The 27,291-nt window shown below is 44.6% G+C and overlaps 3 protein-coding genes and 4 non-coding genes across 11 annotated transcripts in view; 5 read left to right on the top strand and 2 right to left on the bottom strand.

Moving 5' to 3' along the window:
- The window catches only part of myt1la (myelin transcription factor 1-like, a), a 60,951-nt gene extending 54,192 nt beyond the window's left edge, over positions 1–6,759 (bottom strand). The window contains exons 1-3 of one of the 5 annotated variants that reach the window (XM_047388182.1): positions 6,619–6,754; positions 6,396–6,530; positions 76–181 (exon numbers count right to left, since the gene is read on the bottom strand). The gene's annotated coding sequence lies outside the window, so the exon portion shown is untranslated. Of the gene's footprint in view, positions 1–75; positions 182–6,395 lie in introns of all 5 variants that reach the window. The other 4 variants (XR_007041805.1, XM_047388183.1, XM_047388185.1 and 1 more) reach the window with 4 other exon arrangements.
- A 7,422-nt stretch (positions 6,760–14,181) lies between these two features.
- Positions 14,182–20,745, bottom strand: rnaseh1 (ribonuclease H1). The gene is made up of 8 exons (XM_047387820.1): positions 20,500–20,745; positions 18,305–18,429; positions 17,777–17,956; positions 17,605–17,704; positions 17,460–17,514; positions 16,031–16,115; positions 15,825–15,949; positions 14,182–15,366 (listed from the first exon to the last, which is right to left on the bottom strand). Exons 1-8 carry the CDS (start codon positions 20,628–20,630, stop codon positions 15,259–15,261), a joined length of 909 nt encoding a protein of 302 aa, XP_047243776.1. The 5' UTR covers positions 20,631–20,745; the 3' UTR covers positions 14,182–15,258.
- A 43-nt stretch (positions 20,746–20,788) lies between these two features.
- Positions 20,789–26,350, top strand: rps7 (ribosomal protein S7). The gene is made up of 7 exons (XM_047387821.1): positions 20,789–20,857; positions 21,568–21,653; positions 21,816–21,887; positions 22,257–22,400; positions 23,504–23,568; positions 24,886–25,036; positions 26,241–26,350. Exons 2-7 carry the CDS (start codon positions 21,579–21,581, stop codon positions 26,316–26,318), a joined length of 585 nt encoding a protein of 194 aa, XP_047243777.1. The 5' UTR covers positions 20,789–20,857; positions 21,568–21,578; the 3' UTR covers positions 26,319–26,350.
- Positions 21,932–22,147, top strand: LOC124882581. Its single transcript, XR_007041943.1, has one exon. It is a non-coding gene; the product is annotated as a small nucleolar RNA SNORA73 family (small nucleolar RNA).
- Positions 23,192–23,407, top strand: LOC124882579. The gene has a single exon (XR_007041942.1). It is a non-coding gene; the product is annotated as a small nucleolar RNA SNORA73 family (small nucleolar RNA).
- On the top strand, positions 24,449–24,664 carry LOC124882589. The gene has a single exon (XR_007041951.1). It is a non-coding gene; the product is annotated as a small nucleolar RNA SNORA73 family (small nucleolar RNA).
- Positions 25,888–26,103, top strand: LOC124882588. Its single transcript, XR_007041950.1, has one exon. It is a non-coding gene; the product is annotated as a small nucleolar RNA SNORA73 family (small nucleolar RNA).
- Positions 26,351–27,291: the final 941 nt, after the last annotated feature.

The following is a 27,291-nucleotide window of genomic DNA, read 5'->3' as shown; positions in this document are numbered from 1 at the left end:
ATTCTCATTGTTCCCGTCTCAGCAGGAATCCGGTGAATAAACTTTGGAAAGAACAAAGATCCTGTTGGTTTTTACCTGGCTGTAGCTTCGATGTGGCCCGTCCTCAATCTGCTGCTGGTCCTGATGCTGAGGACTCTTCACACCAAACGATGTTTCACACAGCGTCCTCCAGAGTCATGTTCTGAGGAGACAAAACAACAGTTCATCAGAAACAAAGTGATGATATTTTAAAGATCGTTTTCCAGAATCCTGAGCTGTGTCAGTTAATCCAGACACCTTGTTGCGTGGAAACCCGGTGAACTGCACCTGGTTTAAGAATTCTACTAACTGAGCCACCAATGGCTCGGAGTTGTCCAAAGGTTGAATCGAACCCTCACAGCAAATGCTTTTCTGCAGAGATATTCAAGTTCTGGAGTCTTTTTCAGATACTGCAACACGGTCTGAATGAGAGGCTTTACCCACAACCAGGAGGACTTAGACAGTAAATATTCAGTCTGAAACTGTGTGATGAAACTACAGACCTCAGAGTCATGTTTCCTTTCATATCTGATGATATCATTTATTAGGAATTTATCTGAATGACAACTAAACCTTCTCCAGGTAGATTTATCAGAGAGATCCTCCTCAAGTAAAGACCTTCAATGGAGAACTTTAGAAACCAATCAATGCATCGATATTGAGACATTCAGTACACCTGTGGTCTGAAACATTCGGGTGGGGGGTACAGTGATCAGAACAGGACAGATTATCTTCCGGGAGCTTTTCACTCCAACAGAGAGTGAGAAAGTCCATCAGCAGCTGAAGATGTGGACACAGTGGCTCTGCTCTGCTTTCATATAAATGTAAATTCTGCGCTTCTCTGAACCCTCCTCCTCCATGTTCATTCCCACAGCGAGCTGGGTCATCCGAGGCCACCGCCATGACTGAACGCGCTCAAACATCAGGAGTCAGAGGAGTTGAAGACAACAGAACCCTCCTGCAGACCATAAACCTGACCCAGCTGTTGTCTGCAGCTCTTCTCTTTATTAGGATCATTTTCAGGTTTAATAGACCTGCAGAACTTTTACAACTAGATCCAGAACCAAAACAAGAATACAGAACATGAACCCTGAGCAACAAACAAGTTGAACCAACACACAAACTAATCAGAACCTGTCCACACCAGTCCAGATGCATTCCTGATGCCTTAAACAGAATCTGAGCAAAGCCTGAGGATGCCATGAGGACTACTAGGAATGAACCAGAGCAGAACCTGATGATTCTGAGTGCTTAACGGATAAAAAGTAATCTAGTGCTGATTTAAGGAGAGTCATAACAGAGGAGAGGTGCAGGATGTCTGCTTGAAGAATCCAGTCCGGAGCTATCAGAGCTGGACCTGGAACCATGACACCCAGAAGGAAGGATCTGGTACTCAGCCTGCAGAGGATGAGGTGGATCAGGAACAACAGGCCAAACCTTTAAGATGAGCCCGTGTCAGGTGGTCCAGATTTATGTTGCCTCACCAGCTGAACCATTCTGAGACTGAGGTGGCCAAAGTAGCAAAGGAGAAGAAAACATTTTCCTGACAGACCTGTCTGCAGGAAAGCTCTGCGCAAAATATGAGGATCCAGAATAAAGTTCTGATATTTATACTGGTGCAGTTAGTTTCCCACTAATCCCACAAGGTGGACCAGTTTTCTTCTGAAACATGGTCCTGTCACCATCATGTCCAGAGGCCAAGGCCCAGGATCACATCATCAAACTCAAGATTATCTCTTGATTCAGGGCTGTTCAGACCTTCACTGCTGTAAGGATGAATTAAAAAAGCATAGAACACGGATCTGTGGGGAACCGGACTCTCATACCTATCAGTGAAAACCACTGAGCTGAAACCCAAACTAAGATCAGATAAATGTCTGGGAGAAAGAATGTTTGTGAATGCAGGTAAAGTCCAGAGAAAAACTATTCCAAACGAGATCCTCCAGATTCCTCAACATGAAGTTAATGAGAGCAGCATCAGTTTAATCTATCTGCAGACTATATACTGTCCAACAGAACCTAAACACAGCAGACAGCCTGCTGCTCCAACATGAAGACAGATCTGATCTGTCAGAGCTACAGGAGGGTGATGGTTCAGAGGTCCAGATCCCCACAGAACTACAATGGATTCATCCCAGATCTGTTCTAGAGCCTCAGACTGAAGCTGTATGGTTAGAGCTGGCTGTGTGTGTGTGTGAGTGTGTGTGTGTGTGTGTGTGAGTGTGTGTGTGTGTGTGTGTGTGTGTGTGTGTGTGTGTGTGTGTGAGAGAGAGAGAGAGAGCAGCAGCTTCCTGCTGTTTATTATTCAGCCCAACACTTCGGCTGTCTGCTACAATATGATGCAGAGCTCTGCTACACACACACTTTAACAGGCCTGTGACACAGACACACACACACACACACACACACTGGCACAGCTGCCAATTAAACTCTGCAGGAGGAGGAGATGTTCCTCAGTGCAACATCAGGCTCATGATGTTCAGGATGCTCCACTCAGCACATTCATCAACAGCTCAGACTCCGAGCATTCCTCCCATTTAAAGTGTAACTTTTTCGCAGATAAACTTTATAAACTGGGCCTTATATTTATGTTACTGTGCTATTTTTCTTAATTTCATGTAAATTTGTTTAATTCTGCAATGTCCCAGAACCGATTTAGTGCTGCCCTCTTGGGGTAGAACAGTGGCTACTGCAGTTGAATTTCCGTATTGCTTCAGACGGTACAATACATGCTTACGTCACAGGCCCGCGTTCCGGTACAAAACCGCCTCACTCAAACGGGCACCATGGCCTTCCTCCACTGCCTCAGCGTCAGCGTCTTGGTCCATCTGGGCTTTATGGAGCCCAGATGGACCAAAGGAGGCTTTATGGAGGTGAAAAAGATCTACCTGTGGTGAAACTACCAGCTTCGCTCAGCTAACTTCAATGTTTCAATATGTCAAATTAAGCGCGCTGCCACTTTCCCTCGTGCTCCTGACCACACCCCGCTTAAGCTCCTCCCCCTCCCCGTTCATCCCCACGCTTGGACCGCCCACTTTGGTGAAGGAGTTTTTTAATTTGTCTGGGAGCCGGGATTTTATTTTACGTGGGGTTTAGTTCCACTTTAAAGCATGGCGCCAAATATAAAACACCATCTCCAGGTTTAATGAGCTTTTTAAAGTCTGCTAGTCTGAGTTGGACCTCTTGGAGACAGATTGGTCTGCAGCAGGATGCACCACAGCATCCATGTAGGTTGCTTCTCCTCAACAATCAGGACTGAAACGGTTCTGGTCTCTGCATGAGACAAGCAGTTATGATCAGGGCAAATGGTAAAGTTCTGAAGATTGTTTAGCAACGCTTTAGCCTAGGACACCCGTGAGCTTCTGAAGGGTTACGATTCAACAGAAGGACACAGAACAGCTGTTTGAAGCCAGTTTAATCCAGAATTACCTGATCCAGAAGAACTAAGATGTTTTCTGGCTGTTTGGTGGAGTTTTTCAACAGTCTCACAGAGAAAAGGTTTAGCTGCCTCTACAGTTGATGTTGGGATGCCAGATGGTCTGTGGGACCAATCAGCTGATCCAAATTGGGAGATGTCCCTCATCAATTGTAGGAGTTAAACCCCACAACGCTGATATTTTTTCAGCACTACAGGCCTTTATTTTTCAACAGTAGGCAGACAGGAAAGAGGGCGGGGAACATTTGGCAAAGGTTGTCAGGTGCAGGACTCAAACCTGAGGCGTCTGCATCAAGGACGATAGCCTCTATATATAGTTGCGCACTTAACCTCTACACAACCAGCACCACACCACCAGCGCTGCAACCCATCTTCACCTTTTAAGACTGAACCAAAGAACCACAGCAGTTTGACTTCCTCAGACAGCTCTGCAGGAGGTACCATCATGTCTTTCTGTGATGCATATCTCTACAGAGATATATCCAAGCCATTCATCATCGTCTTCATCATGGTCATCCTCTGCATCCAGAAATAAAATCTGGAACTTTTTCCAAAAAGAGGACCTTGACACAGAAACACAGCCGAGTTCTCCGGATTCAACCTAGCCTCAGGTTAGAGAGATGGTGGACACATCTCCTGTGGTAGTTGGAGATATTTCACTGGAAATGTCTTTTGTATACAGACAGACAGTAGTTCCTGTGGTTCAATCTCTGGGTCCTTGACCACCTGGTTGGTGTTTGGGTGGTTTTCCAGTGACTGATTGGAAGCTCGGCGTTCTGGCCCGTGTGTGTAATACTAATAAATTGTTGAAAAGGTTGAACAAGTAGACCAAGAACATGATTTAGTAGCTGATGTTCCTAATCATCAGAGTGATCATCTGCGGCAAATGTTGTGTGACCTGCGGGAAGCTGGAATATTGTTCCCAGCAGGAAACAAAACCTGGAACATCTGCTAATGTCAGATTTGGGAACATCATCAGCTCAGACTCTAAAGAAAACTGGAGACAGCTGAGAAATAATATCCGCTTGGAAGAAATCTGAGGCTGATCCAACTCTCGGACCATATTTTATCCAAAGTCCGGCTGAAAGTTCTGAACGGGTTAACGGGATGATTAATAATGTGCAGGTCTCATTAAACTGATTCATTGGTTCTGGTGAATGCATTTCATATAAACTGATTGGAATCAGATTGACTCAGAGATCCATAATCACTGAACTCTTCCGAATGCCGGAAAATCAAACTAGTGTCATGGTTCAATCGGATCAACTGACAATCGTTCAACAGAAAGATATTTCTTTTCCAGCCTTCTGCTGGATAAATGGATCAGCTTCACCTCCTTCATCCACAGGAAAACATCTGACACAGCTAATGAGATTCCTGCAGATATTTAACGGAACAACCAGACAGAAATCTGGCCCCTCAGGACTCCAACTTTGCTTCAAGAAAAGCCTGGAGAGTCTATATTCCTGATCACCGTGTTTATTTCGATCATCTGAGCCTGACATCCTGGAAAAGATGGATCCTTTGCTGGAGACAGCTAAAGGGTCAGAATACCAACGGGTTCCTGTCCTCACAGACCAGGATTGTGGTGAACTAACACACTAACCGGACCTGATGCATCAGAAGAACTTTATCATTTACCCTGAGCCTGCAGTTCAAAACCTGAAAATATTCAAACCAGAACCAGTATCAGATGAAAACTATCTGATCCAACATCATCTCATCCAAAACTACCAGTTCCAGACCCATTCAATCCAGAACCTTCTGATTAAGAACTATTTGAGAAAGAACAATCCTTTTCAGATCAGCTATTTATGAACAATGTGATCCAGAACATCTGATTCAGAACAATATGTTCCAAAATATTTATTCTTGAACTATCTGATCCAGAAACATTTTTGTGGCAACCACTTGATCCAGAACAACTTGATCCAGAACATGGAAACTCCTAATTTTCCCCCAGACAGTAGGAATAGCTCTCAGTGTTCCTGGGAATGAGCTCCAGATGTTTGAACTCTGAAAACTCTTGAGTGTTTTCTGGAACCAGATTCCTGAAGATGACTAAAAACCTAATCAGACCACACCCCAATGTCTGACCCAGTTCTGGTCCAGCACTAGCAACAACAAGACAGAACCTGAAAGTTTTGTACAGATTTTCCCCATGGGAGAGTAAATTCTGGTTGGACACCACATGGAAACACATGCATAAGTAGCCAGTCAGACGCTGGGGATGCTGAATTGATTCTGGAATCACCAAATCAGTTTCCATGCAAACTGGACCGATAAGACAGAATATGGAAAAGATTGAAATCCGCTCCATGTCTCAGCCTGATGTTTACAGGCCAGAAGACAGGAGCCATCAGCCCACCAGACTCTCAGCTGAAATGTGTGAATCACCCAAACGCAACTTCAGAGGAAGACCAAACTCCGTTTTCCATGATCCATGGGAACCTGAAAGAAAACTAACCTACAGTATGCTGATATGAATGAGTGACTGAGGACCAGGAGTCACCAGATAAACCAGGAAGTAACCTGAGCAGGACAAAATCATTCAGGAAACTTCAGCAAAGCAAGAGACAGAAACCTTGCACCATGACAACCAGAGCCCTGAGCCTGCTGAAAATTTCCAGAGGACATTTCCTGGAAAACCACTGGCAGCAGGTGATGGATCACCATAATGGATCACCACAGGACTGCAGAGGATTAAACACAGAAACCACTTAATAATATTCCCAGAAACAGGAACACAGAAGAACAAATTCCCAGCAGAGTAAAACAAAGACAGGAACAACAAACTGATGGAGTCAAAGGAGAACCGCAGCAGATGTCATGGATGGAACTGAGACATCAGCTGGAAACACCTGGAAACACCTGGAGACAGACCGATGGAGAATGGAGTCGCTCAATGGAACATGCATCGTGACACTAGCAGGAAACATACTGAAATGTGGAAGCAGCCTTGTCGATCTCTTCTTCCTCCTATCCTCTTCCTCTCTGGAAGTCTGCAGCCTCCTTCTGTCAAGGTCTCCTCATCACTCCGTCTCCTTTGTGGCTGTGATGACTGGCCATGCCTTCACTGAGAGTAGGAGGAAGAGGAGAAGGAGGGGAGGGGGATGTGGCGATGAAGATGCAGCAGATGAGGAAGAAGAGGATGGTGCGTTTACCTCTCTGTCTCTGGCTCCTTCTTTTCCTCCTTTCTTTATTTGTCGAGGACGTGCACGTAGACTGAGCGACGCAGCAGGAGGCGCATTCAGGAGCCCTTCCCTGCCTCCCTCCCTGCTCCTGCATTCATCAGCGTGCACGCTCCCTGTGTGAGTGTGCACGCTCCCTGTGTGAGTGTGCACGCTCCCTGTGTGAGTGTGCACGCTCCCTGTGTGAGTGTGCACGCTCCCTGTGTGAGTGTGCACGCTCCCTGTGTGAGTGTGCACGCTCCCTGTGTGAGTGTGCACGCTCCCTGTGTGAGTGTGCACGCTCCCTGTGTGAGTGTGCACGCTCCCTGTGTGAGTGTGCACGCTCTGTGAGTCGTGTCGCCTCCTCTCTCTTTGTTCAGATCTGAAGAGAAATACTCGGAGCTGAGCTGCCTGCTGCAGCATCCTCACCATTAGCGACACTCTGGATGCTGAGTCCTGTCCAAAGCTGTGATTCACAACAGAATCCCAGGAACCAGAACTGTCCGATTCTAAACAGGATTATCAGGACCCAACGTGTCTAATCCTAATCTGGTTCTCTGATGTTGTCTCAGATTAAAGAGCTTCTAGCTGAATACAAATGAAGAGTTCTGTGTTTTACATAAATATTCAGAGGTTTAAGGATGTTTAACCATCAATAACAAAATGATGATGATCCTGGGGAAGATGATGATGATGATGATGGGGGGGGGGGGAGTAAGAATGTCACTGACACAATGAGACATTTTAATAACTCATTCATTACACCATGCATGACTGAAGGATGTTTACCTAGCAGATGGTGAAGCAATGCTCTCCAGCGCCTTCTGGAGGACCCAAGGTGTTCACTGTGGGCTACTTCCAGTAGGATGTACCTAAGAAAACTTCAAAATAAGGCATCCCGGATCATACTGATCAGAGGAACCTCCTCAGCTTCTTATCGATAAGGGAGAAGCTGACCACTGTATCCAGGATCTGGTTCTTTCTGTTCTGATCCATATCTCCTTACCATAGTTGACGGTTGGAACATAAATGGAGAATTAAATCAAGAATTTCCTCCATAATCTCAGCTCCTTCTTCACTACCACAGAGTGGAGCAATGTCCTCATTACTGCAGACGGAGCTCTGATCTATCCATCTCCCATCACTTAGGAACACCAGGATGCTGGACCTGCTTCCACTGAGATGTAGACTGACCCCCAGAAGGGGGATCTGCTGAGATCCACATTCTTACAAGAACTAACTCTCATCCTGGTGTCTTCACACTCGACTGTAAACCACTCCAGTGCACGCTGAAGGTTATAGCCTCAAGACGTCAACACAACCAAACCATCTGGAAAACGACTCACCTCCTCTCCACAACTCCACCCTGAGATCCTGTCCATGAGCTCCACAAACAGAATCAGAGACCAGGAGCAGCCCCGGAGAGTTCAACCTACAACAGGAACAAGTGGAAATCTTGAAACCAGACAATTTCCAGGGGAAACAGGCTGAGATTTCCAGAAAAAAATAAACGTTAGGAGGCCTTTACCTGGAGAGCAAAGATTTTTGTGAGGTTGTAGGAGATAACAGTGTCTCTAGGATGAGCTGGAGTAGAACCATGTTTAGCTGAACACAGTGACTGAAGGTATGATGCTGTGTTAGTTTTACACCAAACGTAATGTGACACAGTCCTTCCAGAAAGGCCCACTTTTGTCTCAACAGTCCACAAAATATTTTCCCTTAAGTCTAGGAGATCATCAAGATGGTTTGATAAATGTGAGACAAGCTTTTGTGTTCTTAGGGTTAGCAGTGGTTCTGGCCATTGAACTCTCCCATGGAGGCCATTTTTACCCAGTCTCTCCTTCTTATGGTCGAATCATGACCTCTGACCTTAACTGAGGCAGTAAGGCCTGCAGAGCTTTAAATGTTGTTCTGGGTTCCTCTGGGACCTCCTGGATGAGTCACTAATGAGTTATTGGAGTAATTTTCGGAGGTCATCCTCTTCTGGGAAGGTTCTGCACTGTTCCATGTTTTCTCCATATGTGGATAATGGTTCTGGAATCCCAAAGCCTTAAAAGGTTCTACAGGCTGCTGCAGGAGGTTCTACAGACTGCTGCAGTTTTCTTCTCCTCAAATGTACGTTGAGAAGATGTTTAAAAGTTGAGGAATCAGAATATGTTCAGAAGAAATGAGAAGATATGGTCTTCCTCTTTAATTCTCTTATCAGAACGTCTTTCTGCTAACTCATCCAGGAAACTTATTTCTGCCTTAAAATACAAACAGATGCTTACGGTTGCCCTGATCCGGTTTGTTCTGAGCTGTTTGGATCTGAACCAGCAGCTGTTGCTGTCTCTGCTGTTGTTAAGGTGTGCAGCAGTGTGGGAGAGATTCCTGCAGCCTGAAGCCTCCGTCGGCTCAGTGGGAGAAAGTCAATTACAGATCCGGACCTGGAGAGGGGCGTTGCACTGTGACACACTGGGAGCTGCAGCAGGAGATGTGAAGAAGCTACAGCAGAAACTGCTGGGTTTGTTTTTATAGCTTGTAAACCAACATCTTCTGATCTGGAGGACAGTCATCAAACTGTTGGCCCTCTTCTCTCGGTGTACGATCCATCATTTTGTGACCCTGCCATCAGCTGGATAATGTCTGGAATCTGAAGTGGTTCTGTTCCAGAAAGGTCCAAAAGAAAACAGATTTCTTTACCGTTCCATGAAAGATTTATTAAGCTTGAATCCTGTGACCCAAATTCCTAACCTCCTGTTAAATATTCATTTCTTTCAGAAGAAATATGTTCTTGTTTACCCCAGTTTTTATATATCTGGAAAACAAAGCAAGAAAATGAACTTTGTTTTACCTATTAAAAGGAAAGATGTGTTTCTTGCTAAGGAAAAAGTTTGGACACCCTACCCCTAGCCAGTTTCAGCTGTGAGATGTTTGAGGAGTTTCTTGCATGTCCAATCAATTTCAGGTCACCCCACAGCATCTCAATGAGATCAAAATCTGGGCTTTGACTAGGTCATTACAGAGGTTTCAATTTCATAATTCTAAGCCGGTCATAGGTGGATTTACTGGTATGTTTTGGGACATTTTCATGTTTCAGGGACCAGGTTTGCATCAGCTTTACGGTCTCACAATTTCCTCAAGCAGCCTTTGATATTCTGGAGCAAGTGTCGCCATGATGTGCTGATCGACTAATCAGGAGTGTATAAGAAATCATGTGAGTCATATGCCACCACCAACAGGCTATAATATAATGGATTTTCTTCTGACATGTTTCTTAGACTAGAGGAGAGCAGGTATCTGTAGATAAAACCTTCTCCTGACTTCACTTTCAAGGTTTTTATGATGTTGGGAAGGAGAGCTGATGATGATGATGATGATGATGATTCACTGCCTGTTGTTTGGTTCCTTCTTCCACCCCTTTCCCTCATTAAATCATCTGTTCCTCAGGTAAACACTGCTCATCTATCTACAGGTTTATGCTCAATAACATGAACTGCAGTACCGCTGCTGGCCACCAGGTAGTCAGTCAGTCAGTCATTTTGTACCACTTCTTCCATGGTGGGTCGTGGGGGAGCTGGTGCCTATTTCCAGCAGTCTATGGGTGAGACCTGGACAGGTCGCTAGTCCATTGCAGGGCAACACAGAGACACGCAGGACAAACTATCATGCACACACTCATTCATACCAAAGGGCAATGTGGAGACCAATCAACCTAACAGTCATGTTTTTGGACTGTGGGAGGAAGCCGGAGTACCCGGAGAGAACCCACACAAGCATGGGAAGAATATGTAAACTCCTTGCAGAAAGACCCCCGGCCGGGAGTCGAACCCAGGACCTTCTTGCTGCAAGACACCCACAAACAGCCCTGCCACCTGGTAGTGATCCAGAAAACAGCAACATTGTGTCTGTTAATGAATGAATCAGTTAGTCGGGTTTACTTACACAGGCCAGAGTTTTGGACCTTCTTCTGGAAATAAACTCCACAATCCAACTTTTGTTTTGATATTAATAGATCTTATTTATTCTGCTTTCAGGGGTCCATTTCCTCCTCCAGACTCTGACTTCAAACAAGAATCAAAAACAAAATATTTCTAATAAAACATCATAAAAACAATTCAAATAATCTAATACAATAAAAGTACTTTTAAGAAAATGCAATAAAAGCAAAATAAATGAAAAACAACTTGTGTTTGAGATAAAGTGTTTGGTATCAGATCTGCAGAGGAACTATCTCCAGCCTGGTAGAAACGTTTTCTGTGTTTCATGTCCATCAGCTCTGCTCTCTGAGCTCCATGTTGGACACATTTATCTGCAGCTCTGCTCTCTGAGCTGCTGCGCCGCTGAAATGCGACGGGCACTCTGTTATAGGCGCCTGCTGCCTGTTAATATGCAGCTCAGGTCTGCAGCAGGCTGACATTCAGAGAGCCAAACTGAATCACAACCACACATCCTGCCTGTTTATCAATCAGAGGCAGGAATGCTGGGAAAACTGATCCTAATTTAAACAAAGACTAGCATCATAGGGGGAGTGTTGGTCTGACTGCAGAGAGGGAAGCTCTGCTGCAGGACAAGGAAAAGCAGAATATTGCTGCAGAACGCAACTGGTTTTTGGATCACTTCCTCCATTGTGAGCAAGGTCCTACAGATTCTAACCTTCCTGCCAGACCCAAACCATGGCTTCAACCAGGTCTGCACTCTGTGTTGTTTGCAGTTTCTGAAGGAGTGGAACCATTCATCCAGAATGTTTCTTTTGATGTCTTGGATCCCACATGGAAACACATTATTCCTCTAAAAATGTTGTTATTTTTGAAAAGGAGAAATTAGACAGAAAACTAAATGTCTGTGTTTCTGGTGAACATCCTGTAGAAGTGCCTCCAGCCTGATGAGTGATTAATGTTCTTTTAGGTTAATGAATTATGGGCTCTGCAGACGCCTCTGGAGGGAAAGGGACAGACTCAGGGAAGTTAAGGTAGTCTGAAGCAGGTTCCTCAGAGCTAAGAAAGAATCAAAGATCAACTTCAGTCTAGGATGAAGGTCTGGGAGCTGAGCAACAAAGGGTGGAAACTTCTAGATTCTTCAAAACCAACTGAAAATTTCCAGATTCTTGAAGATCAAGTAAAGACTTTCAAGAAAATAATGGGGGGAAAGGGTGTGAAGTCAAAATAGTTTGACAGGATCTAAAAAACTAGAACAAAATTAATAAAATGTTAGCTATAGCTACAAAAAGGAGGCTCTACATATCTGTCTTCATGGCCTGCTGAGGAGGAGGAACCTTCCTTTAAACAGACCAGGATTCTGGAGGTTTCCTGTCTGAACACTCGATGGACCATCAGCAGGGTCCTGCAGAGCTGCTTTGAAGCAGGGAAACATCTAAAACCTTCTGGATGAAGGCCCTGAGGACCAGAGTTCAATCTCTGCCTCTAAATCATGTGTTCTAGAGCAGAAAACTACTGAGACCTGCAGGAGAAAGAGCTCCAAAGATCAGAAACACAGATGGACCACAGGTGACAGGTCAGGATCAGGAAATTGACACAAGGTGCACCAAGAACATCTACTGACGGACTTAACATTCAGCGAGATCCTACACAGAGCCATAACCTACCTGAGTGCTTGTGAGGTTACATGCTGCTCATATCTACCACAGGCTAAGGCAATCATGATGGGCTGTCTGTTTCCAAGGTGACGGCAGCGCTGCACTTACCTGTTGACTAGATGAATGAAGACATTTCCCAAGCGCAGAGGTCAAAAGCGGTTAAACATTCTGGGATCAGGAAGAGCTGAAACAGCAGCAGCAGTTTGTGTTATCCAGATGTGGAACAGTTTCTAGAAAACATCTGGAAGGAGCTCAGAGAAATGATCAGGAACCAATATTCTGGGATCAGAAACTTTAAAGCAGGCAGGATATTTGTCCTTTCTTACATCTTGCCCTTCTTGCTCCCTGGATGTTGAATCCTCGGTTTATCCCACCCAGAATGCTCCTCTCTTTCCCTATGTTGAGGTCAGGCGGATTCCCCAACTCAGACACCAGAAGAAACGAGAAGAAGCTCCTGAGTAGATTCAACAGGATCTGATGCTGCAGATGATCCCAATATCAGGATGGTTTTCCTGCTGCAGTCAGGGACTGGGATCCATCTGATGGTCCTGGCAGCGCCCCCTTCAGGCTGAGCTCTGGCATCAAAAGGTGGAGTTGGTGAGTTTCCATTCATCATGAACATGAAGGTCAGAGTAATGTCAGGGACTGTTAATGATTCATTTGAACAGTTATTTTTCCAGGGTGAAATAATTATAAAACAGTCAACCACAGTGATTCTTAAAATAGGAAATAAACAGAACTAAACTGGACTGAACTCTGGGTCTGGTCTATGCAGCTCTGAGGTCAAACCTGGACCTGCTGAAGGACCACTCATAGTTGTGTCCCTTCAGGAGTCCAACTGAAGACTTGGACAGAAAGTCTCACTTCAGAGAATTAAAGAGAACCTCAGGGCGGACCTCAGTCACTTACTTGCAAGGTTTCACTGTGACATCTCTGTTAATGTGACTGTAAGGTTCTGCAGAACTGAGTTCAGTCCAGTTTTCTGACCCACAGAGAAGTTTTGTTGCTGTGAATGTGTTGAAGAGGAGTCAGAGAGTTCTTGTTTCTGCTAGAACATAGTTCTGCAGCTGGAGCAGAGTGAGCAAGATGCTCCTGATGTCGGCCTCGTTAAGTTTCCTCCGCCTTCCTCCCCTCCAGCTGCAGAGCTAACGAGCCACTGCTTGCTGACCTTTAACCCACAGCCTGTACAGCCTCTGGTGGGGTCACGGTGCCCCACGCTGCCCGGCAGGCAGAGGTCGAGGTCAGAGCGAGGAGCTGTTTCCAGAATCCATACAGAGGAGTCAGAGGAGAAGGTTCTGTCTCAGTCTGCCGCTGTCAGCTCCTCTCAGAGTCAGGAAGTTTTCAGAGTTCAGACACAAACTTCAGTCTGCTGCAGGAAGGATATTTCTGCTCACCCAGGAAAACCAGAGTGAGGAGCAGAGTTCAGCCAGAGGAGACAGAAACAGGTTTAACCACCGTGATAACTGCAGTTTTATTCAGAATCCTGGCACATTTAAACTCTTCTTTTCATTTACCAAGTTCCTTCTGACTTGAAGTAATATTAATGTTTTGGAGCGGCCCAGCCAAAGAATCTGTGGAGGGAGCTAAAGATTAGGGTGATTGTAAGGAGGTCTTACAACCTCAAAGACCTGGAGCTCATCATCAAAACACCAGAAAAGACATGGAAAAAGCTTGCCAGCAATTAGAAGGGGTTGGTTTCTGTAATGCTGAGAACTTGGTCAATAACTTTCAATATGCCAATTTAAAAAATATATAAATAAAATTATTTTTTTAAATTGTTACTTCATTTGTCACATTTCCTGGCCGAAACCAAGTTGTTGGTTGAATGAAAACAAGTTTACACTAAATCTGCCAGGGGTATGAATAATTGTGGTCTTAACTGCAGGTTAAACAAGATTAATAGAAAATACATAAATCAATCTCATAATCTCTGAAGGATAAACTCTTTACCTTCAAACTGAACAATTTTAATCACATATTTCTTTTTAGTTTTAAGATTGAAATTTATTTGGCAACAATCAGAATAATTACAGTAGAATAAAGGATAATAAAACCTACAGGAACTAGTTTTTACTATAATCAGGGATAATATTTCATTAATCACACTAAGGTCTGTTTCCTATGAGTTATTTAGGGAAATGAAGTTAATTCTACATGAATAAGAAACATCATATTTTTGTCGAAGCTGATTATCAATAGTTTACTGTTCTAGCTGGAGTTTAATCAAAGGGACTCAGACTAATAGGTAATATTCATCTGAGAGGCAAAGGATGGAGCTGGATGTTTCAGAACCACCGTTAATCAGTCCATTTCTACACCAGAACCACCAGGGTTAGAGGTGGTCCTGCCACCTCTGCCTCTCTCTCCACTTGAGGGACGGCGCTGCCCTCACCATAGTCTCCAGGTGAAAAGCTTAAAGACTTAAAGCTACTGAGACACTGAGGACATCCAAGGATATAAGGACAATCAAGACAAGAATCTTTGGAGCAACTTCACACAAGAATTAGATGAAGGCAGCATAATCTGTCTAGTCATCAGGATAAATCAGTCTCATAATCTCTGAAGAATGGTGGACCTGCTTGTTAGGCTTCTGGCTGCTTCTGGTTCTTTTCCTGTTTCTCTGTAAGACTCAGCTGGCTCAGGAGTCGAAAGCCCCTGGAGAAGGAGTTGTCATGAGGGAGACATTAGCCAATCTGAGGCTGACTTTGGGAAATGTACGGTCACGGTCATGTTGTGCTTGACAGTCAATCAGAACTATTTTTTAAACCACATTTATGAAACTGAGAAACCCTGCATCCTTTCTCTATTCTTCCTCAGCTGATCTGTCTCTTCTTCCTCTTATTACTCTTCTTCTTTGTTCCTGTTTCTCCTGCTGTTCTTCTTAAATCAGGAACCTTCAAAGAAAAGAAACTGGGCTTCATGGTCAATCAGAACAGAACCAAAATGTTATTGAGTTTCACATCAACAGAACCTGAGCAGAAAACCGACTCAGAAAACAAAAACATTCAGAACAAAACAGTAGCAGCTGTTAAAGAACATGATGAACACAAAGCTCTGCTTTATTCCAGATCATCTCCACGCTCCTGCAGAGGTCTGGCTGCTCCTTCTCTGGACAGCCGGTCAGCCTGCTCATTCCCACTGTATCCTGAGTGGCCTGGGATATGCATCTGAAGGAGGAGGAGGGAATGTTAGGAGCAGGAAACCACAGTGGACCATCTCCTGTGACAGCAAACAAATCTTCCTAAATCCTGAAACTATTCATCTAAAAATGATGTTCAACAACATCACACTGACTCTGAAAGCTAACAGTCCTGGTCCAACATGTGCTGGGGTTCTACAGAACCTTTGCTTTAACGCACAGAGAGAGGACAGATCACTATCATCTGGTCATCAGCTCAGTAAGTCAACCCAGAGGTTCTGATTCTGGGTCGTTCAGCTGTTCTGAGCCTCTGGAAGCCCCTGGTCACTGAGCTTTCTCTACCAGCAGGGGGCAGCAGAATAACTTAGAACGATTGGGTCAACATTAAACCTCTGGGTCAACAGACTGAGTGTCCGGCTCAGCTAGAACGTTTTAAACTCCACGTTCCTGCAGATCCAGAGTAGACGTGTTGGTCCTGATATTTACCCAGACCACCTGTAGCTCCGAGTTCAGTTGGTCCAGCTTCACGAAGTCTTCTTTGTTGATGATTTCACCTCCGGATTTCAGCCTCCACCCGTTTAGCTTCCAGTTCTTCACCCAACTGGTCACACCTGCAGAACCAAACCAGACAGTCACTTTTCAAGTGCTTCCTCGGGTCCGTGAAGCTCCAGAATTACCACAGAGTTACTCACCGTTGATGGTGAACTTGCTGTCTGTGTACAGAACCAGCTTCTGGATGTTGTTCTGTTTGGCCTGTTCCAGAGCTCTGCATGCCGCCTGGTTCACGGAGAACAGACAGTTAACGAGTTCAGATAGAAAAAGTTGGGTAACGAGTCATTTGACAAGTTGGTTAATGAGCCATAAACAAGTTAATTAATCAACACTGGTAATAAAGAGTTAATGAATCAGGTAACATAGTGGTTACCGAGTATAGCGACGAGTCATTAAATAAGTGAGTTAACAGATTCATAAATGAGTCAGTTAATGGGTCAATTAACAAACCAGTTACTGAGGTGGTTAACGACTCAGCTACAAGTCAGTTAACAAGGCGGTAAACATGTCAGTTAAAAAGACCCTTAAAGACTCAGTTAACAAGTCATCTTTAATATAAAACGAGCATATTGGAGAAAAACCTGAGTGATAGTTAGTTGACGAGTCTGTTAATGAGGTGGACAAGCAGTCAGACTGACAAAACCAGAAACTTTTAGAAACATTTTCAATATTTGGAAACATCAAATCTTCATTATGACTAAAAATGAAGCTTTAATTGGATTCTCTTTAGATTTTAGTTTTGATAACTTTAAATATCTGCACAATGAAATGAGACCATATTATTCCCAAACAGAAACAAAGAGAAAAACTGAACAAAACACGAGTTTCCTGCCTGACAGCACTAAACATGTTCTCCAGGTTGGCCACTAGAGGGCATTAATTGATGAAATAACCTGGATTTAAACATTTAACTGCCTTGAATTTAAATTAAAAGGTTCAAAGTTTGAAAAAGCTTTGAGTGTGAAATAAATCCCATTTTAATTTTTAAATGTGACTGATGTTTATGGTCGTGGTGCAGCAGGAAGTCTGCATCTGCTGGATGGGTTTCAGGTCTTCAGAACCAAACCAGTTATTCTCTCTGTGTTACTGAGTCATAACTTCAATAAAAACGTGTGAGAATTAGCTCCAGGAGGCTGCAGGAGGACATCCTTTTGTTGTCAGAGGAAACTTTCAGAACATACTGATGTCCAACAACCCGGGTTATCCTGAGCTGACTGGAGGAACCACGTGAAGATCCTAACAAGGACTCCAGGAAGTTTCTACAGCTCTTTGTGAGCTCAGGAGAACCTGAAATACTGTAATAAATGTATTAATCAGAACCAGAATATAAACACCTGAGCAGGTGTTGCTGTCTATGTGTTGGAACCAGAACCAGACCGAGTGTGATGTTAGTAAAAGACAGGCTTCAGTTTAGCACCAGCTCAGATTAATAAACACTATTAGAACCTCATCTGGGTTAGGTCGGTTCCATTGCTAAATGACCCAGCTGTTCCTGAAATTCACCATCTGTACCCGTTTCGATCAGACTGTGATTCGTTGCTGAGGGACTGGGTGATGGGCGGGTCTTACCTGTATCTCTGCTCTCTGATTGGTCTGTCGTCCAAGCAGCCGCTCTGCAACATTTCTGACCAACAGACAGCAGCTTGTTAATTTCTGACGCAGGTGTAATAAGAGCAGCAGCTGACTGGGAGTATGCTGGTGGGTGAGGACTCACAGTGGGTGGTTCCGGCCCCAGTACACCCCGATGCCAGCTCGGGCTCGGGCTCGCCCGTTGGCTGAGCAGCAGCCGTCGGTGTAGACCACCACAGCATCACCTGGAAGGACAGCAGCAGGTCAGAGTCAGGTAAGGAAACTCCACCTCAGGATGAAGATCTAACACCACGTACCCATGTAGGTGAACCCATCTCTGCTTTCTGATAACAGGCTCCCTGAAGGCTTGGCCCGTTTAGGCTGGAGCTCCGCTCCCTCCTCTGGACGGGACCTCTTTTTTCCAAGCGGGATGTACTCAAGGGGCTCCGGATCACGTTTGGGAAGCAAAGAGAAGTCCATCTCTCCAACCTTGGTCCCTGATCAGAAACAGAAACACATCAGTTCAGGAACAGAACTGCTCCAGAGAACATGGATCGGGTACAAGAAGATCAAAAGTTCAGCCGATCCAAAACGCTGTAGCATGAGTTCTGATGAAAATGAAACCGAGATCATATATCTCCTATTTTAGCTTCGCTTCAAGCTCCATCATACATCAGAAATCTGATTGGTCCATATGTTCCTAACAGAATCTTTTGCTCTCAGACTAAAGGTGTGCTGGTGGTTCCTAGAGGTTCTAAAAGTAGAACGAAAGGCAGACCTTTTAGTTATCAGGCTCCTCTCCTGTGGAACCAGCTCCCAGCTTCCAGATGTCTGGACCATCTCACCTGTGCTGTGATCTGGAACAACAGACAGCTCTTCTCCTCGGACAAACGCCCAGGCATCTTGTTCTGATCCAAACTTCTTAAAAGATGCGGCTGGAAATTTATCCACCTGGATCTTACACTCATTCCTGAAATAATAACCAGAACCAGGAAAGTAATCAACATTTGTGGACCAAATATATACACGTTCCTAAAGCTGGGACTCAGATGGTATTCTCTACTTTACATCTACTTGTTCCAAAGAAAATTGTCAGTTCTTGTCAGTTTGTTCGGGTCACATAAATTTGAACTTGACCCAGTTATCATTTTGATCCATTTTCCAGGCTTTCCACAATTACAGTGAAGGTTTGAGGATTTTTTCAGAGTTTCATAGAGAATGTTCTGCTTAGCGTGTGATGAGGGTTCTGACTCGGTGGAATATTCAGAACCTTTTGGATTTAAACAGTTTCTCCATCCAATCGTAGGTGTTTCTGTCTCCTCCAGACAGTCTCTCCACTGATGTAGGACCTACAGTTTTCTGACCAATCAGAGCCCAGGGAGCAGAGAGACAGAACCCATACTCTCATTCACTACTAGTAGATTTCAGCTCTGAATGGTTCTGCGGAATCTGGGCCTGAAGGTTCTGTTTAACACTCCACACACATAAAGAAGGACATTTGGACACCAGAAGGTTCTAAAGCCCACCAGAATTTGTTCACTTACCCTACAGTCCCTGATGTGATCTGTGAAATATTTAAACTTATTTCTGTTCGCTTTGATGATTCTGGTTTCCAGTTAATGAAAACCCAAAATCCAGTTCCTGGAAAAATTTTATATTACATCAGACCAATAAAAAGATGATATGAATCCAGAAATCTGGGCCACTCAACAGTATTTCCAGGTTCTGTTCAGTATTTGCTCTCAGTACCGGGTCTGAGTTCCTTTGGCATTATTACTGCATCAATGCGGTGTGGCACGGAGGAGATCAGCCTGTGGTTCTGCTGAGATGTTCAGGAAGTCCAGGTTGCTTTGATAGCAAAACTTCAGCTCCTCTTTATTGTTGGTTCTGGTGTCTCTCAACTTCCTCCTGACAACAACTCAAAGATTCTCTATAGAGTTTGGGTCGGACCAGGTTGGTGGTGTTACCATGGTGATTAGAACAGGGATTGGTACTTTAGGCGGTGTTGGTCGGTACCAAATCCTGCTGGACCTCCATTAAGCTTGTCAGCAGAAAGGAAGCATGAAGTCCTGGTAGATGGTGGATGGATAACCCCGTGGACCAGAAGCAGCAGATGACATGATACCCCAAATCACCACCCACAGACTGTGGAAACTTCACACTGGACTTCAAGCGACATGGATTCTGTTTCTCTCCACTCTTCCTCCAGAACCTGGGACCTTGATTTCCAAATGAAATGCAAACTTTACTTCCAGCTGAAAAGAGGACTTTGGACCACTGAGGAACAGTCCCGTTCTGCCTCTCCTTAGCCCAGGTAAGACACTTCTGATCCAGGAGTGATTAAACGCTAGGAATGCAACCGTTTTAGCCCATGTTCTGGATCTGTGTGTGGTGGATCTTGAACCTCTGGCTCCAGCTGTTGTCTCCTCCCCTTTATCTCTACTTTCAGTGGCTTCTCGGTCCTATCAGGATCGCCATTTTCTTGAAGTTTGTGCACCTTTTAATACCAGTTTTTCCTTCCACTCAACTTTCCATTAATGTGCCTGGATGCAGCACTCAGTGAACAACCAGCTTCTTTACTAAGGGCCTTTTGTGTCTTCCCATCCATGTGGTGGGTGTCAGTGACTCTCTGCTGGACAGCTGTCAGTTCACCTATGACTGTTTTGGCTATAAAACAATATTTCTTTTAACTGGTCTCACGTAACATTCTAATGTTCTGAGGACCTGACTGATAACAGAATCATAAAAACTAACACAAATAAACACTTGAAATATATGTGTGCAAATAATTTATATAAATTTCATTTTTTGTTGTGAATTACTGACATAAATTAATTTTAATTGATGCTATAATTTATTCAGACGCGCCTGCTGAAGTATGTTAACACCAATAGCCTGAGAAAGCAAACTGAAAGGTTTAACTCAGAGAGCAGCCACTTGGTTCCGGATTATTTTAAAGTTACAATAGCTCTGGTTCTGGCCATGATTACTTTTTAAAGCGGCTGGTTCTGGTTGAGGTTCTGGTTGTGTGGACCCTCACCATGACCTGTAGACTCCGGGTTTGACTCCCTTCCTGACAGCGTAGAAGAACTTTCCCTTCGTGTTAGGCATGTCTGAAGAGCTGCAGAACCTCCTGAGGACTGTGTGGACAACAGCACAAAACCGGAACATCACCGGAACCAGCAGGTTGCCATGATGGGTCTAATTGGTGGAAGTCGACTGTAAACCTGACAGAGTCCAAACAACTAACAGTACGACTACAGATTGTACTCTCGCGATATCTTATCTTGTCAATGGTTTGCAATTGTAATTCTCGCGATGCTAAATGTCACCGACGCGATTGGATTAATTCAACTCTCGCGATGATCCGGTCTCTTCCTTGGCCGTCACTGACACAGGTTAGTCGTGTAATTTTCACAGGAGAGCTGTTTTCTGGTCTAAAATGTCTTTTAAAGTTCTTCAGTTGTCTTTTTAGTTACCAGAACCCCATGTTTGGACTGTGATACCTCAGATTATGATGTTTGCGGCAGCGGATGGCTCTGTTGGAGCTGTATTTAAAGCGTAGTAGCGGAGGGGCTATGTGAGCGGGACAAGCTAGGCCGAGCGTGTGTTCAACCAGCTAGCTGCTGCCGGATAACAAACTGGGAATAACCGGCAAACTGGTCTGACGCTTTAACTGAATAACTTACAAACTGGGACCAGTTCAACGGTTTTTTTAGGCAGAGGTTAGGTCCCGCATGTTTTAGCCAGCCGCTGCAGGAGGCAAAGTCAGATCAGTTTAATGGGAATTGAGGTAAGTAGGAACTGGGACCAGTTCACTGTTTGTTCTGGGACCAGGTTAAATGTTCCCGAGTCAGTTATATTAAAATTAGCTATAGTTTAACCTTAAGTTGTGACAGAGTGCTGAGGAAAATCTATGTCAAACTTTGGGATTTTCAGCTGATTGATAGTAAACGGGTTGTAGAAACATGCATGTGGTCCAAAGAGTCCAGTTTAGTGTTCGGTTGCTCAGCTCAGTGTTTTCAAAGCGAACCTCCAGCTGCTCCAGTTCCTCAACATGAAGATGTTGGCCCTGAAAACGTTGTTTGACCTTCATGTGTCTCTGCAGAGACTAAGGCCATGTTCAGTACCAGCGCCAAGATAGTGAAGCCCAATGGCGAAAAGCCCGATGAGTTCGAGTCTGGGATTTCTCAGGTGAGATCACTAACTTCCATGATGAAGCAGGCATTGTTTTCCCAGATATTTGTGTAAAAATACTACAACTGTAAAGAACTACAGAAAATTCTGGTTCGGTTCTTGGTGTCATTTTGCTCCCTCAGTTCTGCGAAACCTGATCTGGATCTTTTTCTTTTGCAGGCTCTGCTGGAGCTGGAGATGAACTCCGATCTGAAGGCTCAGCTGAGAGAACTGCATATCACAGCAGCAAAGGTGGGAACTTTCCAGAATCTTTCTCTTCTGATCAGTTTTAACCTCCGACATGGACATCCAGAGAGATCTTCTCCTGGCTCTGTCCTGGTGGCGTATGGGAGCGTAGCTCTGAGCCGGGACGTACATTCCCGTTCCACGATGTCGGACACAAAGCTCCGTCCCCGGCCGCCGGCCGTGAGGACGAGCGTCCTGCATATTCCTACAACTTCCCAGAGTCCTTTGGGCCGTTACTGGGGAGCTAAACCATGCAGGACACAGATGTTCTGATGTTTTCTTCTGATTACCTGTGGAGAGGACAGCAACTGGAAGATGGTTCCGGATTGACGCCTAAAGGAATAACTCTTCTGTTTTGTCCCTTCTTTGTTCCAGGAAATCGAGGTTGGTGGCAGCAGGAAAGCCATCATTATCTTTGTTCCTGTACCTCAGCTCAAGTCTTTCCAGAAGATTCAGGTGCGTCTGGTGAGGGAGCTGGAGAAGAAGTTCAGCGGAAAGCATGTGGTCTTCATTGCACAGGTGAGAGGGATGAACGGAGTGCTCTCTAAAGGTTGCTGTGTGTAATTAACTCGTGTTGCAGCAGATCAGATGGGCTGATGAGATGATTATGCTAGCATTAGGATTAATACGTTTCTCCAGAAGCTTCAGAGGGCCGCTGTGTGTGGAGGCCTCAGAATTTTAGATACTCTAATAAAACGGATGGTGCAGCACCAAAGCCACCAGCAGATGAACATTTGTTTCCTGCTCATAAAGATGGTCACGTCCAGCATGGCATAAGCTCACAGCAGATGTCTGAAGGTTCTCACAGAAGAACCATTATGCCTACACCTGACTTAGAGAAATAGGTCACTAACAGGGTTCTTAAGAACCTGATGGCCTGCTGAAACAGAACATCCAGTGTTGTGTTCGAGCTCCTGCGTTTACTCAACAGGACAGACTAAACGATGCAGGTCTTCAATGAAATGGACCAGTACAGCAGAACAGAACACCACCTTCACAATAAGAGTCTAAGGCATGTCTACTGCGCTCTAATTTTAAATGACATAATTAATTCTTATTAAATTAAGTTTTCAATAACGTCTGTTTTTAATAATCATGAAGAAAATGTGTCTTTAAGATCCAGTAGTTTTTATCTTTTGAACCAAACTTATTTGGAAAAATATCCTCGTTTTTAGATGGAAAAGGTTGAAAATCTACAATTTAAATGTATTTATGGAGTTTTTTATTCTGCTGATTTCAAAGAGGGTCTCATCAAGATGATCCTTCATAGAAGCTGTTCTGTGTGATGATGTGATTTCTGTCTGTTTTCCCCGACATGGACATCCAGAGAGATCTTCTCCTGGCTCTGTCCTGGTGGCGTATGGGAGCGTAGCTCTGAGCCGGGACGTACATTCCCGTTCCACGATGTCGGACACAAAGCTCCGTCCCCGGCCGCCGGCCGTGAGGACGAGCGTCCTGCATATTCCTACAACTTCCCAGAGTCCTTTGGGCCGTTACTGGGGAGCTAAACCATGCAGGACACAGATGTTCTTGTTCTCAGTGGTCAAAGTGGACCAGTCAAAGGAAATGTTGCTGCTCTCTGGTTTGTGTTCAGTTATTGATTATTGATGGTTCCGTTTCAGAGGAGAATTCTGCCCAAACCCACTAGGAAAAGCCGTACAAAGAACAAGCAGAAGCGTCCCAGGAGGTGAGTGAGCGCTGCTGAGGATTATTACACAAATTGGATCAGACCCGGTTCCATCTGTTTTTCATTTGACCTGCAGAATTTTCACCAAACACATAAAATGTTGGCGCTGAAGAATGAGTCTGTTTGAATAAAATGCAGAAACGTTAGTTTTTCTGGAACATGTCAGGATGCAGGCAGAGTGCTGATGCAGGGAAATCGGACCGAACTCCCGGGATCTGGACCCGTGAGGTTTGATTCTTAATCTGGACCTTAATGTAAACTTCCCACCAGAATCAATGTCTGCCTATGTTGGCCTTCAGAACCTCTGCTCAGAACCAGAGTTGTTAAATTGGACTTTACAGACATTTATGTTTGAGTCGGAGATTCTGCTGTTAAACCAGAACCATTAACTGGATTGTTTCCAAAAACTTAATCCACAACAGCCTGAGACTTCTCTCCCTGTAGAACTTCCAGCGGTTCTTCAGAACTTGTTTCTGAGCAACCAGACGGAATGATTTCACGTTGAGGCTGAAGGTTCTTCCTGACCTCAGATGGTCACACAGAAGCTCATCCTGATTGGTTATAAATAGTTATTTGCTCATGATTTTCTTCTGGTTTATTTTATATTTTTCTTGTTAGTTGATCATCTGTCAGGTAGAGAAATCCCAGAAATATGTATAATATGTTGAAAATCATCTGGAAGTCAAACTTGATCTTCCTGCAGGGCTGCCTGTGATTGGTCAGAAACCTGAAAGTGAAGCAGCTGATTTAAATATTCAGAAACATTTTATTAAAGTTGTACATTTTTGTTTTTCACCCCCAAACATTTCTTTAAATATGGGAACATATTTAGTTCTTGGTTTTGTTTTTATGGATTTAAGGAGCTTTGATCCGGTTTTCCCCGACATGGACATCCAGAGAGATCTTCTCCTGGCTCTGTCCTGGTGGCGTATGGGAGCGTAGCTCTGAGCCGGGACGTACATTCCCGTTCCACGATGTCGGACACAAAGCTCCGTCCCCGGCCGCCGGCCGTGAGGACGAGCGTCCTGCATATTCCTACAACTTCCCAGAGTCCTTTGGGCCGTTACTGGGGAGCTAAACCATGCAGGACACAGATCTCAATCAGAACATTGTATTACTGAAACCTAACGGATCAATCAAGTTTCTGATGTTTGTTTAAAAATGGATGAAATTTTTAGATTTCAGTTTGCTTAGGAAGCATCCGACTAGTTTTAGATGTAGCTGGAGTTACTGGTTCTGGATCAGTTCAGATTGGACTCCCAGAACAGCTTTTTCCTAGCCTTCCAGAACTCTTAACTTTATCCGTCCATCCCTCAGCCGCACACTGACCTCCGTCCACGATGCCATCTTGGAGGACCTGGTGTTCCCGAGCGAGATCGTGGGTAAGAGGATCCGAGTGAAGCTGGACAGCAGTCGGCTCATCAAGGTCCATTTGGACAAGGCTCAGCAGAACAACGTAGAACACAAAGTAAGTGGTTCCGTGCAGGAAAGGTTTTTCACTGTCAGGGAACTGGTAAATGAAGACTGGCTTTTCCTAAATCGTTCTTAATCAGGGAATCTGTTTTCCAGGTCTGGAATGTTTGAGGATTTTCCATCTTCCCAAAGCTAATCAGAATTTCTGTTTTTAGGCTGATTTGATAGGAAAGGTGGGCGTGGTCACTCTGATGTCAGCATGTTGGGTTTTAACGGGTCAGCCTTCAGAGATCCTGTTCTCTCTGGTGATTAAAGGAGGTTTTCCACACGGATCATTTTTCCGACATGCATCTCTAAAACAGTCACCATCATTGTTAGTGTTCCGAAGGCAAAGTGGGCTGAGATTTTTTAGTTTGGGAAAAGTCCTGAAGTTTGAAGTGGACACCGTGTAGGAACCCAGAATATTGGTCAGGAATGCTGCTCTGATCCGGGTCTCTGTCTGCAGATGATCCAAACCGGACCATTATTATAGTCGATCCCAGTGAAAGGTTTTCTGGGTTGGGGAAGAAACAGTTTAGTGGAAATCACATTTTTCCCAAACTTATGAAAAATTCTGTAATTTATTGTGGGAAATTTGAAATAAGAATTATTTTATCTGTCCCTCAAGGAGAAGTTTCAATACCACAGCAGCAAGGAAAGTGTTCAGTTCTTGCTCATGTAGTTCCAACAGGATTCTGGTTTGCTTGGGTTCTACTGTCAGAACCTGGGAGCTGTGGGAAAAACGGAGCCACGGAAATGCTCCCTCACACACCTGGGTTGCCGTGGAAAACCTCAAATTTAAACTGTTTTCAATGTGATGCTAATGTAGAACTTGTGTAACCATAGCAACTGAAACACAATTAGTTTCCGACATGGACATCCAGAGAGATCTTCTCCTGGCTCTGTCCTGGTGGCGTATGGGAGCGTAGCTCTGAGCCGGGACGTACATTCCCGTTCCACGATGTCGGACACAAAGCTCCGTCCCCGGCCGCCGGCCGTGAGGACGAGCGTCCTGCATATTCCTACAACTTCCCAGAGTCCTTTGGGCCGTTACTGGGGAGCTAAACCATGCAGGACACAGATGTTCTGATGATCAGGAAAACCCGGCTGCAGGCTGTGGTTCTACTGAGTTCAGTTTGAGTGTTTTTCTGAATAAGTCCAGTTTGAGTTCTGCTGTTCTGTCACGCTCTGATCTTGATCTGTTTCCTGCTTTGTTCCAGGTGGAGACCTTCTCCGGAGTCTACAAGAAGCTCACAGGGAAAGACGTGGTGTTTGAATTCCCAGAATTCCAGCTGTAAATGCGCAGGACAGAATAAATTTGTTTACTGTCGGTTTGGGTCGTTGTGGATTTTCTCCATGATCAACAGATGGTTTCATCAGATCCGGTTGAGTCCAGTTCTACTGGATATGGCGACACCTGCAGGCCAAGAGCAAGTCTCACATTATTCTGACCCTTCAAGCTCTAACACTGGTTCTGATGACTTGTCTGTAGCTGTAGAGGCTGGGAGGTTTGGGTCAGGAGGTTCTGCAGGATTTCAGGTTCATCTTTGGATTGGTCCATCTACAATTGGACCAGTATGTTGTACCTTTAGCTCATGGAACAGTTTCTGGACTGGTCTTCTGCCTACGCATTTAGTCTGACAGAACCAGGATCTACAAGGGCTGCTCCAAATGTTTCAGCCAAACATGCTGATGGTGTTAATGGTGAAAATTGAAGTCTGGTTTTAAAGGTTCTGCAGGTGAGCCATCGGGTCAGATGTTTCCTAGACAAGACCAGCTCATCAGAATCCAGGTTTTCATTAATGCAGAGCTTCAAACTTCCAGCTCAGATGTTGGATCTTCTCAGGACAACAGAATCTGGTTTCTGAGGAGATGTCCAGTTGAATCAGGACCAGAACCAGCAGATATTACTGCATAGAAACAACTGTTCATAAAAGCTTTTATTCCTGAGGATGAACTGGGCCGGTCTCAGACCTGAAATTAACCAGATGGGAAGTGTTCTCACTTTGGTTCTGTTCAGACCCAAACAGGCTCAGGAGACTTTAGAAATAAGCATAAATGTGCTGGAACTGATTCAAAGGTGGACCCATTAGAACTGAAACATTAAAACTGCCATGTTCCACACATGTTCCTGTGGTTCGGACAGAACCACCAGGTTCTGTGTTCAGAATGTGGAGCCGTTCTGGCTGCAGCTCTAAAAATCATGTTGCTATCAAGTCCAGTTCAGCGACGATAGAGGTAGTACCAGGTCTGGAGTGTAAAAAGGTCCAA

The sequence above is a fragment of the Girardinichthys multiradiatus genome, chromosome 15 (genome assembly GCF_021462225.1).
Source record: "Girardinichthys multiradiatus isolate DD_20200921_A chromosome 15, DD_fGirMul_XY1, whole genome shotgun sequence".
NCBI classification, from domain to species: Eukaryota; Metazoa; Chordata; class Actinopteri; order Cyprinodontiformes; family Goodeidae; genus Girardinichthys; species Girardinichthys multiradiatus.
The sequence above is the reverse complement of the archived record's forward strand: the minus strand, read 5'-3'. Positions and strand labels throughout refer to the sequence as shown.

Coding starts and splice junctions, on each gene's coding strand:
- rnaseh1 (XM_047387820.1), bottom strand. CDS start 20,630: ATGTTCCGGTTTTGTGCTGTTGTCCACACAGTCCTCAGGAGGTTCTGC. Junction 18,430..20,499: donor CCCGGAGTCTACAGGTCATG/GTGAGGGTCCAC, acceptor TTATTATTTCAG/GAATGAGTGTAAGATCCAGG. Junction 17,515..17,604: donor TGGGGCCGGAACCACCCACT/GTGAGTCCTCAC, acceptor TCTGTTGGTCAG/AAATGTTGCAGAGCGGCTGC.
- rps7 (XM_047387821.1), top strand. CDS start 21,579: ATGTTCAGTACCAGCGCCAAGATAGTGAAGCCCAATGGCGAAAAGCCC. Junction 23,569..24,885: donor AAGCAGAAGCGTCCCAGGAG/GTGAGTGAGCGC, acceptor TCCATCCCTCAG/CCGCACACTGACCTCCGTCC. Junction 25,037..26,240: donor AGAACAACGTAGAACACAAA/GTAAGTGGTTCC, acceptor GCTTTGTTCCAG/GTGGAGACCTTCTCCGGAGT.